The 11,270-nt window shown below is 47.0% G+C and overlaps 1 protein-coding gene across 2 annotated transcripts; it reads left to right on the forward strand.

Annotated features, from left to right (window-relative positions):
- Nucleotides 1-996: 996 nt before the first annotated feature.
- On the forward strand, nt 997-11,270 carry KNSTRN (kinetochore localized astrin (SPAG5) binding protein). Of its 2 annotated transcripts, none has more exons than XM_025884545.2 (9): nt 997-1,313; nt 1,502-1,596; nt 4,201-4,330; nt 5,617-5,664; nt 7,033-7,138; nt 7,367-7,460; nt 8,932-8,993; nt 9,733-9,807; nt 10,515-11,270. In XM_025884545.2, exons 1-9 carry the CDS (start codon nt 1,105-1,107, stop codon nt 10,644-10,646), a joined length of 951 nt encoding a protein of 316 aa, XP_025740330.1. In that variant the 5' UTR covers nt 997-1,104; the 3' UTR covers nt 10,647-11,270. The 2 variants fall into 2 exon arrangements, with proteins under 2 accessions (XP_025740330.1, XP_073732902.1); XM_073876801.1 differs by having other exon boundaries at nt 8,938-8,993.

Consider the following 11,270-nt stretch of genomic DNA (forward strand, 5'->3'; position numbering starts at 1 on the left):
TAGTCATACCAGCTTTGGGACTTTGCATTTTTCCTCTCTCCCCCATTGTTCAACTGAATAACTCCCACTCACCTTTTTTTTTCTTTTTTTAAGGGTTTTATTTATTTGAGAGAGAGCGAGAGAGGGCACAAGCAGGGGGGAGGGGCAGAGGGAGATGGAAGCAGACTCCCCACTGAGCAGGGAGTCCCACGTGGGGCTCCATCCCAGGACCCTGGGATCATGACCTTAGCCGAAGGCAGACACTTAACTGACTGAACCACGCAGGCTCCCCGAACTCCCATTCATCTTTCATTAATCAAACATCACCTTAGATGTCTTCCCTCACTATCCAATTTCAACTGTTTCCCCAATTTTCTCTTCTCATAGCACATTGTGCTTTTCCTTCATAGTTTTACTACAGTTGGTAAATGTATATTTATTTGAGTTTTTTCCCCACTTAACTGAGATGTAACTAATAAGTTTGTGTGATTTTTTTGTTTCCATTTTCTAGATTGTAAACTCCAGGAGGGCAGAGCCAAAGTCAGTTCAGACTTTGTTTGTTGCTCCGCCCCCATCCGTCCTCTTAGAAGAATGGTCTGGCACACAGCAGGTGCTCAATAAATACTCATTAAGTAAAATGAATGAGTGCCTTAAGTGCTTGAGAACCCTGGCCTGTTCTCTAGGAATAACTCTAAATCTCTGCTTAAAATCTGGATAAGTGTTGGGGCACCTGGCTGGTTCAGTTGGTAGAGGGTGGGACTCTTGATCTCTCCGTTGTGAGTCCAAGCCCCTCGTTTGTCATAGGTGAGGCCGTATTTCCGCCCACAGACCCTTTTTTAAACCTCACCTGCTACTCTCCACCCTGCCCATCCAAATACTCTTATGCTCTTGCCAATCAGGCATCATGCAAAATCCCTAACAATCGCGGACCAAATAAAGAAGATTGTGACAGACTCTAAGGATGACCGCGTTTGTGTCTCAAGCCCGGAATACGACGCTGGCGGCTCATAGCTCCTTTCAGGCAGGCAAAGTTCACCATTCCCCTCCCCCGCCCATACCTGGGGCCTCTGACACCCAAGGCCTAGAAGCTCAGGCACTCGGCTCAGCTCTGACCTGCCGTACAGCATGGCAGCCCCTAAGGGCGTGGCCCACGGCACTGCTAGCCGTACAACATGGCCGCCTACAGAGCGCGAACCGCTCCCCCTCACGCCCAATCACCGGAAGTTTCCGTTTGAAAGCCGGGCGGCAGACCCGGTAGCTGGTGCGGCAGTTGCCGAGGAGCCTCCTTTGAACCAGGGCAACGAGGGCTGCGGGCAGGAGCTGCAGGAGCCTGGGTTCGACTCTCCCGGGACGATGGACGGGGGTGGATGTCGGGGGCGGGCGGGATGGGCTGGGAATGGAGAATTTTCTTTTTCCAGACTTCTTCCCCGGGCCGGGACAGGCCAGGTCGCGCTCTCCGGGGGCCCTCCACCCACTCGGGCCCCCAGACCCGTCACGGTAACGTTCACCTTGCACCTTCCAGGGCCCAGCCGTGCCGCCTCGTTACGATGACCAGCGTGGTTAAGACGGTATACACTCTGCAACCCCCCGCTGTGCAGAGCGGCGGCCTGCCGGCAGGTAGGCATCCACACAGCCCTACGGACCCGACGAGGGTGGTCAGACCGAGGAGTAAGACGGCACAGATCAGTGGCCAGGAAAGGGGGGCGCGGCCAGGGGAAGGGCAATTCATCGGTTCTGACAACCTGCTACCTCCCCTAGAACTGGGCTGTCTAGGTTTATGATGGGAGTTGGGGCAAGGGCCCTGTGGTAGGATTTTAGACCTGCCCTCCCCCATTCCTCTTCCCAAACCTAATCGTGCTGCATTCACTAATTAGATTTAAGTTGCTTATTGTTTCACAATATTATTTCCTCAAGCTAGGAATCCCCCCTTTTTTTAGATTTTATTTATTTATTTGACAGGGAGAGAGAGAGAGAGCGCAAGCAGGGGGAGGTGCAGAGGGAGAGGGAGGAGCAGGCTCTCCATTGAGCAGGGAGCCGGATGTGGGACTGGATCCCAGGCCCCTGGGATCATGACCTGAGCTCAAGGCAGACACTTAACCGACTGAGCCACCCAGGCGCCCCAGGAATCCCTTTTTAAACAATTGCCAGTTTGATTTCCAGATCTGGGCTATCTGGAGGGACTGGGTTTGTCCTCAGGGAAAAGGGAGGAGTCATTTAAGCGTGATTCTTAGAGGGAGGCACTGGAGTTCACACTATGTCTAGTTCACAGTTGTTTCTGCACCGTTTCTCTTATATAGTAAGTTCTCAATAAATTGTTGGGTGAAGTGAGAGAGAGGGGCCAGGCCCAGCCAGAGTTTTCCATAACCTTTATTGCTTTGCCATCTTGCTTTGTGTTACTGGGCTTGTGGTTGAAAGTCATCTCCTACGCTCTGCAGTTGTCAAGTTGCCTCATCTCTAGAGCAGGGCACAAAATAAGCTTCAAAAATCAGAACCTGTGGTGGGAGATTTTGAAGTAGCTATTTAAGACTCCTTCCCCGGGGACTCTGTGCAGTTGGTTGATGAGCAGCAGCCGGATTGATCTGTGAAGTAAACAGGCTTTTCTCTAAAGGCTTAAGGGGTTTTTTGTTTGTCTTACCTGGCCTTAGAACACCGAAATGGTAATCTGGCATCAGGAGGACCTAGGAGTTGGGGCTGGGGGGGTGCACGCCCCTTGCACTGTCTTTGCCTTGGAGAGCAGTGCCCTCTCCTTGAGTGGAGAGTGACTGGCTCCCCCAGCCAAGTTGGAAATTTTTATCTCAGCTTTCTATCTCTGTCCCAGCTTTATGATCATATATAACCTCAATAGTTTAACATTTTAAGGCTATCTCTAGGTTTTTTGCCTACATAACATATACATGTAAAAAAGAATTCAAAGTTAGAAAACATTATGCAGTGAAGAACAAGTCTCTTTCCCTTCTTTGACCAGCCAACCAATTCCCCTCCTTGGCGAATCTCATTTTTTTTTTAAAGGTCCTATTTATTTATTTGGGGAGGGGGGGAAGAAGCAGACACCCTGCTGAGCAGAGAGCCTGTTGCGGGGCTCAACCCTGGGACCCTGGGATTATGACCTGAGCCGAAGGCAGATGCTTAACCGACGGAGCCACCCAGGTGCCCCGTGTCTCTCATTTCAAGAAGATAGCCTTTGTTAAGTCCTGCTAAATTTTTCCCACAGTGCAGTCCTTAGGCTCTAGCAAGTACAGATTAAGAACTGATTCCAGTCAATGAAGAGTGTTAATTTTTTATCAATTTATTATTAACACCTTTTCACCTGGGGGTGGATGTGTTACTGTGTATGACTTACTAATACTTGAAAGAGGAGGTAAATATTTTCCCCCAAGGTTACCTTTTACTTCAGACAGAGACCTAGGGCACCTGGCTGGCTCACTTGGTAAAGCATGTGACTCTTGAGCTCGGGGTTGTGAGTTCAAGCCCCACGTAGGGCATGGAGCCTACTTTAAAAAAATAAATAAAAATGAATAAAGAAATAGCAACAACTATGCAATGGTTGAAAGAGAACCTTGCAGCAGTTTGAGCATAGCCTTGGGAGAACGGGCAGAGGGCAGAGGAGCTTCACAAGGTGGTCAGCTTCCACTGGTCCTGGAGGAAGGCTCCAACTGTGGGCCACCCTGCGGACCACCACACTACCTGTCATTTTGCTCTTCGCTTGTATCAACATCCACTTTCACACCCGTACCCTCTGACTGTTCAGTTTGCCCTATCATCAGGCTTTTGGCGATCCTCAAATACATTGCACTGTCACCTTCAAAGGATTTTGGTTTCCATCCCCAGTTAGTCTAGAAGTCGGATTCTTCTGAATTAATCTTCGCAAATTGAGATGGGCCCAAATGAAAATACAGGGCTCTGGGGGCACCTGGGTGGTTCGGTTGTTAAGTGTCTGCCTTCGGCTCAGGTCATGATCCCAGGGTCCTGGGATCGAGCCCCGCATCGGGCTCCCTGCTCGGCGGGAAGCCTGCTCCTCCCCCTCCCACTCCCCCCCCCCCGCTTCTGTTCCTTCTCTCGCTGTCTCTCTCTCTCTGTCAAATAAATAAATATTAAAAAAAAAAATACAGGGCTCTGGAACTGGAAGATACAGGGCTCTGACAACCTGGAACAGAGCTGTTACAGAGTTGTAGCTGTTGGGTCACTATGCTTGAGGTTTCACCCGCTTGTCTTCCTTTGCAGACACACAAACTCGAGCCACTTCTAAGAGTCTATTACCCGTTAAGTCCAAAGAAGTGGATGTTTCCAGACTTCATTCAGGAGGTTCAGAGAATGATGTTACAAAAATCACCAAACCGAGACGAGAGAATGGGTGAGAGTCCAATCATTGGTATCCAATGAGAACATCTTTTTTTTTTTAATTTTTATTTTATTATGTTAATCACCATACATTACATCATTACTTTTTGATGTAGTGTTCCAGGATTCATTGTTTGCATATAACACCCAGTGCTCCATTCAATACGCTGATGAGAACTTTTTTTTTTTAGATTTTTTTTTTTTAATTTATTTATTTGACACAGAGAGAGAGAGATACAGTGAGGGAGGGAACACAAGCAGGAGGAGTGGGAGAGGGAGAAGCAGGCTTCCTGTCGAGCAGGGAGCCCGATGTGGGACTCGATCCCAGGACTCTGGGATCATGACCTGAGCCGAAGGCAGATGCTTAACAACTGAGCCACCCAGGCGCCCCGATGAGAACATCTTGCTGGAAATTGCTCAGAATCAAGATTCTGTGTTGAGCAGTTCTGAAGAGGCCCAGCAAGGGTTAGGATAAGAGGTACTTTGTTATCTCACCACTTGCTCTGAGTGTGCAAACAGCAGTACCGGGGCCAGACACCGCCCCAGGTGGTGGTCAGAGTGGGTGGGGCTGATTGTTAGCCTAGGTGCTGGTCTGAGCATAGTCCCGCCCAGGGTAGTGTGTGTTTCCCTCTGCTCAGTTCCCACGGAAGCCCGCTTGACATGAGGTAGCCACACCATTTTGAGCGGCCGCAGGCCTGTTGGAATGTTGAGGTGGGTCAGGAGAGGAGCCCATTCCCTATTCATAAGCCTTTTCCAATAGTCTAGGCTGAAACAAAAGCGCACGGGCCCTCAGAGCTTCTGAAGCTGTTCGCATTGTATGCAGTCTCTGGTTTTTTCCTCAGAAAACCAGGCTCTTTTTTTTTTTTTTTTTAATATACATATACAGTTTTAAAGGTTTTATTTATTTATTTGACAGAGAGAGACAGCGAGAGAGGGAACACAAGCAGGGAGAGTGGAAGAGGGAGAAGCGGGCCTCCCGCCGAGCAGGGAGCCGGATGCGGGGCTCGATCTCAGGACCCTGGGATCGTGACCTGAGCCCAAGGCAGATGCTTAATGACTGAGCCACCCAGGTGCCCCAGAAAACCAGGCTCTTTGTTCTGCCTTGTTCACAACACACAGAATAGCAATGGTACTGGTCTCTGATTTCTTTGTTGTTTGTTTTTTTAATTGAGGTCTATTAACACACAATATTATATTAGTTTCAGATGTACAACATAATGCTTAGATATTTGTATGTAGTGCAAAATGATCACAATAAGACGAGCGAACATCCTGATTTCTTTGTTTTTGCTTCCCTAGGCAGGTAAAAGCTGCAGACACTGCCATGAGGAGGAACATCAGAAAGAGGTAAGCATCAGGGTAAGCGAAAGTTGGCCGCCATTTTAAGGTGGTGGATCTCAGTCCTGGTTGTGCCTCAGAATCACTCGTGGGTTCGTTTAGTGTCTGACAGCCTGGGTGCCACCCCAGAAATCTGAGTGGAATTTCCGGAGTGAGGCACAGCCTGGTTGGAGAACCACTGGCAGGGCAAGGATCTGCGATGCTCCCATCTTGAGAAGCAGACAAGAGCTTTCTGGGCTCCATGCCAGGCCCCCTGCTGGTTGGAACTCAAACCCAGCTATAGCCCATCGACAGGAGGGTGAGCCTTCAGGATAGGAGGCACCGCGTGGGTTAGCGACTTCGAGACGGTGGTGGTAGACATCCCGGGGAAGGATCCATCTCTCTGTTTGAGGCTGGCTTAGATGTTTTGCTTCTGAAGACAGAAATAATACAAGCTGGAAAGTGTATACAAATAGGTTCTAATTCCAAGTCTATTATTTGGGCATGTCTTAAAAGTTCTGAAGATAGGGGCCCTGGCTGGCCCAGTCGATAGAGCATGCCACTCTTTTTTTTTTTTCCCCCTTAGATTTATTTATTTATTTTAAAGAGAGTGTGTGCAAGCTGGGGAGGGGTACAAGGAGAGGGAGAGAGACTCAAGCGGACTCCCCACTGAGTGTGGAACCCCAATGTGGGGCTGGATCTCATGACTCTGAGCGGAAATCAAGAGTTAGACACTTAACTGACTGAGCCACCCAGATGCCCCAAGCATGCAGCTCTTAATCTCGGGGCTGTAAGTTCGAAGACCCACTTTGGGTGTAGAGATGACTTAAAAAATAAAAATAAAAAAAAAAAAGTTCTGGGGCACCTGGGTGGCTCAGTTGTTAAGCATCTGCCTTCAGCTCAGGTCATGATCCCGGGGTCCTGGGATCGAGCCCCGCATCGGGCTCCCTGCTCCGTGGGAAGCTTGCTTCTCCCTCTCCCACTCCCCCTGCTTGTGTTCCCTCTCTCGCTGTGTCTCTCTCTGTCAAATACATAAATAAAATTAAAAAAAAAAAAAGTTCTGAAGATAAAATACTATTCACGAAGGACTCTGAGGGCACTGAAAAGAAGTGATGATAATGGCTATTATTTATTAAGTATTTACTATGTGTCACTAGCTGTGCCAAGAATTCTACATGTATTCTCTCCCTTTATTTTTCACAATAATTATATTATGAGATGTGGGTATTATCCTAATTGTAGAAATGAGGAAACAAAGCCCCAAAGAGGTTATGTAACTTACTGAGTGTCGTATACCACTATGTAATGACCCCCAGATTTGAACCCCTGCTCGTATGACTCTATAGCCCATTTTCTTAACACCTCCACATCTGCAGCTGAGCACAATTATCATTACAGCTGCAAACCGCTGGGTAAGCAGAAACCAGAGGAAGAGCTCAAGGATAAGAACCAGCTCTTAGAGGCCATCAACAAGCAGCTGCACCAGAAGTTGACTGAAACTCAGGTGGGAGACCCACCAGACCTCTGTCGTCACTGCACTAGGCAATGTGTGGACACCTAAGGGATGGCCCCTGGGTGGGGAGAAGCTTGTATGCCCGGGGGCCTGAGGGGAGGAAGAGAAGATGCCAGGCTTGTGCTTTTGGCACCGTCAGAGCAGGGGCGGGAGAGGACCCCCCCCCCCCCACACACACACAGGGAACAGGCCTGATCTGTCCGCATGGCACCTCCATAGGGAGAACTGAAGCACCTGACCCAAAAGGTGGAGCTGCTGGAGAAGTTTCAGGACAACTGCTTGGCAATTTTGGAGAGCAAGGGCCTCAACCCAGGTAAGAGACAGTACACGGTTGCCTTCAGAGGAGTCAATGCACGTGCCCCTTCCTGGGGGCGGATTGTGGACTGTGTGCCAAGAGTCCAGCATAGCATCAGCCGGCCCGTTCAGTGTTGGGTTGCTTAGCAAAGCAATAAAGATTGGGATGATCCTTTCTTTCTTTCTTTCTCTCTTTCTCTCTCTCTCTCTCTCTCTCTTTCTTTCTCTCTTCCTTCCCTCCTTTCTTTTTCAAGATTTTTTTATTTTTAAGTAATCTCTACACCCAACATGGGGCTCGAACTCACAACACCGAGATCAAGAGTCACATGCTGTACAGACTGAGCCAGCCAGGTGCCCTGGAGGAGCTTTTCTGTGTTCCCTTGTGGTGTTGACTTTAACCAACAGAATTTCAGATGGTTGTGGAGAGAGGATTATCTCCTATCTGAACACTTTTATGCCATTCATTTGGTACCAACAATTATGACCTTGCAAATAGACCAGAAGTATTTTATTTCTTCCAAGGCAGATAACAAACACGGTAACTTTCCCACGTGGGAAAAGACAGAGGTGATACTGTTTCAAGGGCTTCTAAACCCGGCTCATCAGCAGAATCACAATGGTTAAATGTGATTTCTGTTCTGACCCTGTCCCTAGAGAGCAGAGTCTGTAGCAAGGAGGGGAGTAGAAGAAGGAATTGCCCAAAGACTGTACAAGAGCTTCAGACTGAGTTGAGCCTGAGAATACCCAGTGAAGGGGCCCAGGCTTCTTTGAATTCAGGAACACTGACTCTGAACGCTGCTGATTAACCTGTGCATTTTAGGATATATTCTTTATAGTCACCATATATGTTTTTGTATGATTTTAACTTATAATGCACAAGCACTACTTTTACCAAAAATAATAATTTTTTAAGCCCAAAAAACTTTAAAAAATACCTTTTTGTGGGGCACCTGGGTGGTTCTGTCAGTTAAGCGTCGGACTCTTGATTTCGGCTCAGGTCATGATCTCACGGTCATGGGATCCAGCTCTCTGTCAGGCTTTGCACTCAGCAGGAAATTGGCTTGAGATTCTCTCTCTCCCTCTCCCCCTGCCCCTCACCTCATTCCACACTCACGCGTGGTCTCTCTCCTCTCTAAAATAAATAAACAAATCTTTAAAATTTTTTTTCAAATAAAAATAATTTTTTGTATTATAAACAAAACAAAAAAATCCAACCGATACATTTCCTTTGGACAAATTTTCTGCTAAGCTGAAGAGAAAGCAGAATGAACTTTTAACCATATCCAAAGCTAGAGAGGAGGGAGGTAAAATAAAGCTCTGAGGGTAGGTGTGGGTGGCCCTGCCAAGGTAAAAACTCAGGAGAAAGTCAGGGACCAGGCTCTTTGAGAAATTTCCCTCATGAATATTCCTGTACTTGTCCGGGGAGGGGTTTTTAGTTTTTGCTTTAGGTGCAGTTCCCTAAGCAAGGCTGACTTTGTCATTTGTGTCAGTTTTAGGCTGTGAGACCCTGGCATCACAGCGGGAATCCGCCGCAGATCACACGGACTCTATGGTGAGGGCATGGGTGTGAGTGGGCGAGGGCCAAGTGCACAGCAAACCCCAGGAAGCCGCCTTTGTTTTCCATGATAGTGGAAGAGAACAGTGGATGTGTACTCAAAATAGCATATTTTACTTGGAAGGCGACTTTGTGCTTACAGATGTGAGTGAGTTGGAGTTGAAAATATGCTACTTTAAGACACATGTTACAGTGGACCTGTAGAGAGAACTTTCTGGTTTCTCTGTTCTCCATTTTACCATATTTCTCCCCTTGTCTGTTTACCGAGAACTGTATGAAAGAAAGGTCCAGCCTGAACTAAATTTGGCTTCTCTTTGGTTCCCTCCCCAAAGTAGGAAGGTAGTCGTTTGGGATTAAGTCTTTGAGCTTCTATACCCTCTTCCCCGGAAAGATCAGTTGTCACCTTAGAATCATAGAATGCTAGCTGTGGAAGCCTTCCTCCGCCCCCCAGGCTAGTAGTCACCTCTTTGATGGCTACTCTGTTTTGTCCACATTGCCAGTGTAACGTAGAGCACATGGAAGTGGGGTGATCTGTCCATCCTGTGGACTGTGTTCCTCCAGGGGTGCCCGGGAGAAGGCCCGGCCCATGGGGGATGCTCAGTAAATGCCTGAATGAATGGAAGGGTTGTTAGCAATCATCTAATCAACTTTCATTTTATATGAAGACATTAGTTTATATAAAGAAAGTTTCCACATATCAGTAAAGATTTGTTACTACATTGTACTTTCCTCTTAGTTGCTGTTAGAAACTTTGCAGGATGAGCTGAAGTTTTTTAACGAAACGGCCAAAAAGCAGATGGAAGAGTTACAGGTGAGAGGCAGGCATCACCTTGCGGCAGGATTACCATTTCCTGCCACAGTGGGTGGGGCTCTGGAGGACTCTTTCTTATTTATCAATTTATTTCTTTTTAATAAACTGCTTTGTAATAATAGATTTATAGGAAAGTTGCAAAGATAAATACAGAGAATTTAGTGCCCTTAATATTAACATCATAGATTATCATAGTATATTTGTCAAAATTAAAAAACCAACACTGATGCATTACTATTCACTAAATTGCAAGACTGCTCACCATTTTTTTTTCAACTGATGTTCTATTCCAAAGACTCAGAAGTGTTCACATCTACAGGGCTTGAGGCAATGTGCAAAACACTAGGTTGCTCAATGTGACAGCCATGCTTTGGAAACTTGATATCTCAAGGAAACTGTAACAGGAAACCCAGATTCTTGAGTCTGGACTGCTTTGGATTGTTTGGAAGAATCAGGGGACAGTACACTGAATCCTAGAGGATTTCATGGCTCCAGTTGAGAGATAGGAGTCTGTAGTAGAGAGAGACCATTCCTAAAACCAGCACAGATACACAGATCTAAGATAGAAAATCACGTGTCAGTATTCCAATGGTCTTCCTGAAGGAAGGAGAAGCATAATGTCCTGAGATGGTATTGCCTTTCATGTGAATCAGTTTTGTAGGTGTTCGTTTGTTTGTTTGTTTCTTTTTGAATGTCTTTCCACGCAGGCCTTAAAAGTCAAGTTGAAGATGAAAGAAGAAGAGAGGGCCCGGTTCCTAGAACAGCAGACATTATGTAACAATCAAGTAAATGATTTTACGGCAGCCCTGGAGGAAATGGAGCAGCTATTAGAAATGTGATAAAAAGCAAGTGACCAGATGGCTCCCACAGGGGAAGCCACTCAGGACATCTGCTTCTTGGCCATGACCTTCTAGAACTCACCGTCCCCAGAATGGAGACATTTGCTGCAGTAGGATTAAGGACAGATAGAATGGCGCTTCCTCCTTCAGGCAAGCGAACACCACCCTCGGACTGGTGGGTTCCCCCGAACCTCACACACACATAATCGAGGCCAACAAGGGAGTGGGGGGTGCAGAAGCTTGGATCGACCTTCTAGGCAACAAAGCGGCAGGCTATTAGAATCAGGAGACTAAACCAGCCACAGCCAGAGGATCCCAAAGGTCACATTCAGATGTGTAGGAAGAAAACCTTAATTGTGCATTTGGAGTGCAGAGGCTCCACGGGAGACATCAGTGAGAAGGGATGCTGTCCCCTTCTAACTTGGAACACATTCCGTCTCATCCTGGTTGGGCTCTAGACCTCATTGTAAATTAATGAACGTGAAGTTATTGAAATGGCTTAATAAATGGGGTGAAGGTATAGATAGCAATAACACCTACCTGAAATAATACACCTTGGAGCTTTAAATCACTTCTTTTATTTTTTATTAAGTGCTACTTTTAAAATAAATATTTCTGTGACTA

The sequence above is a fragment of the Callorhinus ursinus genome, unplaced genomic scaffold, assembly GCF_003265705.2.
Source record: "Callorhinus ursinus isolate GAN/ISIS: 27379988/994484 unplaced genomic scaffold, GSC_fseal_2.0 scaffold25, whole genome shotgun sequence".
NCBI classification, from domain to species: domain Eukaryota; kingdom Metazoa; phylum Chordata; class Mammalia; order Carnivora; family Otariidae; genus Callorhinus; species Callorhinus ursinus.

Excerpts from the sequence above, each read along its gene's own strand:
- KNSTRN (XM_025884545.2), top strand. The coding sequence starts at position 1,105 with ATGGCAGCCCCTAAGGGCGTGGCCCACGGCACTGCTAGCCGTACAACA. Across the intron at positions 7,139-7,366 it reads AGAAGTTGACTGAAACTCAG|GGAGAACTGAAGCACCTGAC; the intron begins GTGGGAGACCCA and ends GCACCTCCATAG. Across the intron at positions 9,808-10,514 it reads AGCAGATGGAAGAGTTACAG|GCCTTAAAAGTCAAGTTGAA; the intron begins GTGAGAGGCAGG and ends CTTTCCACGCAG.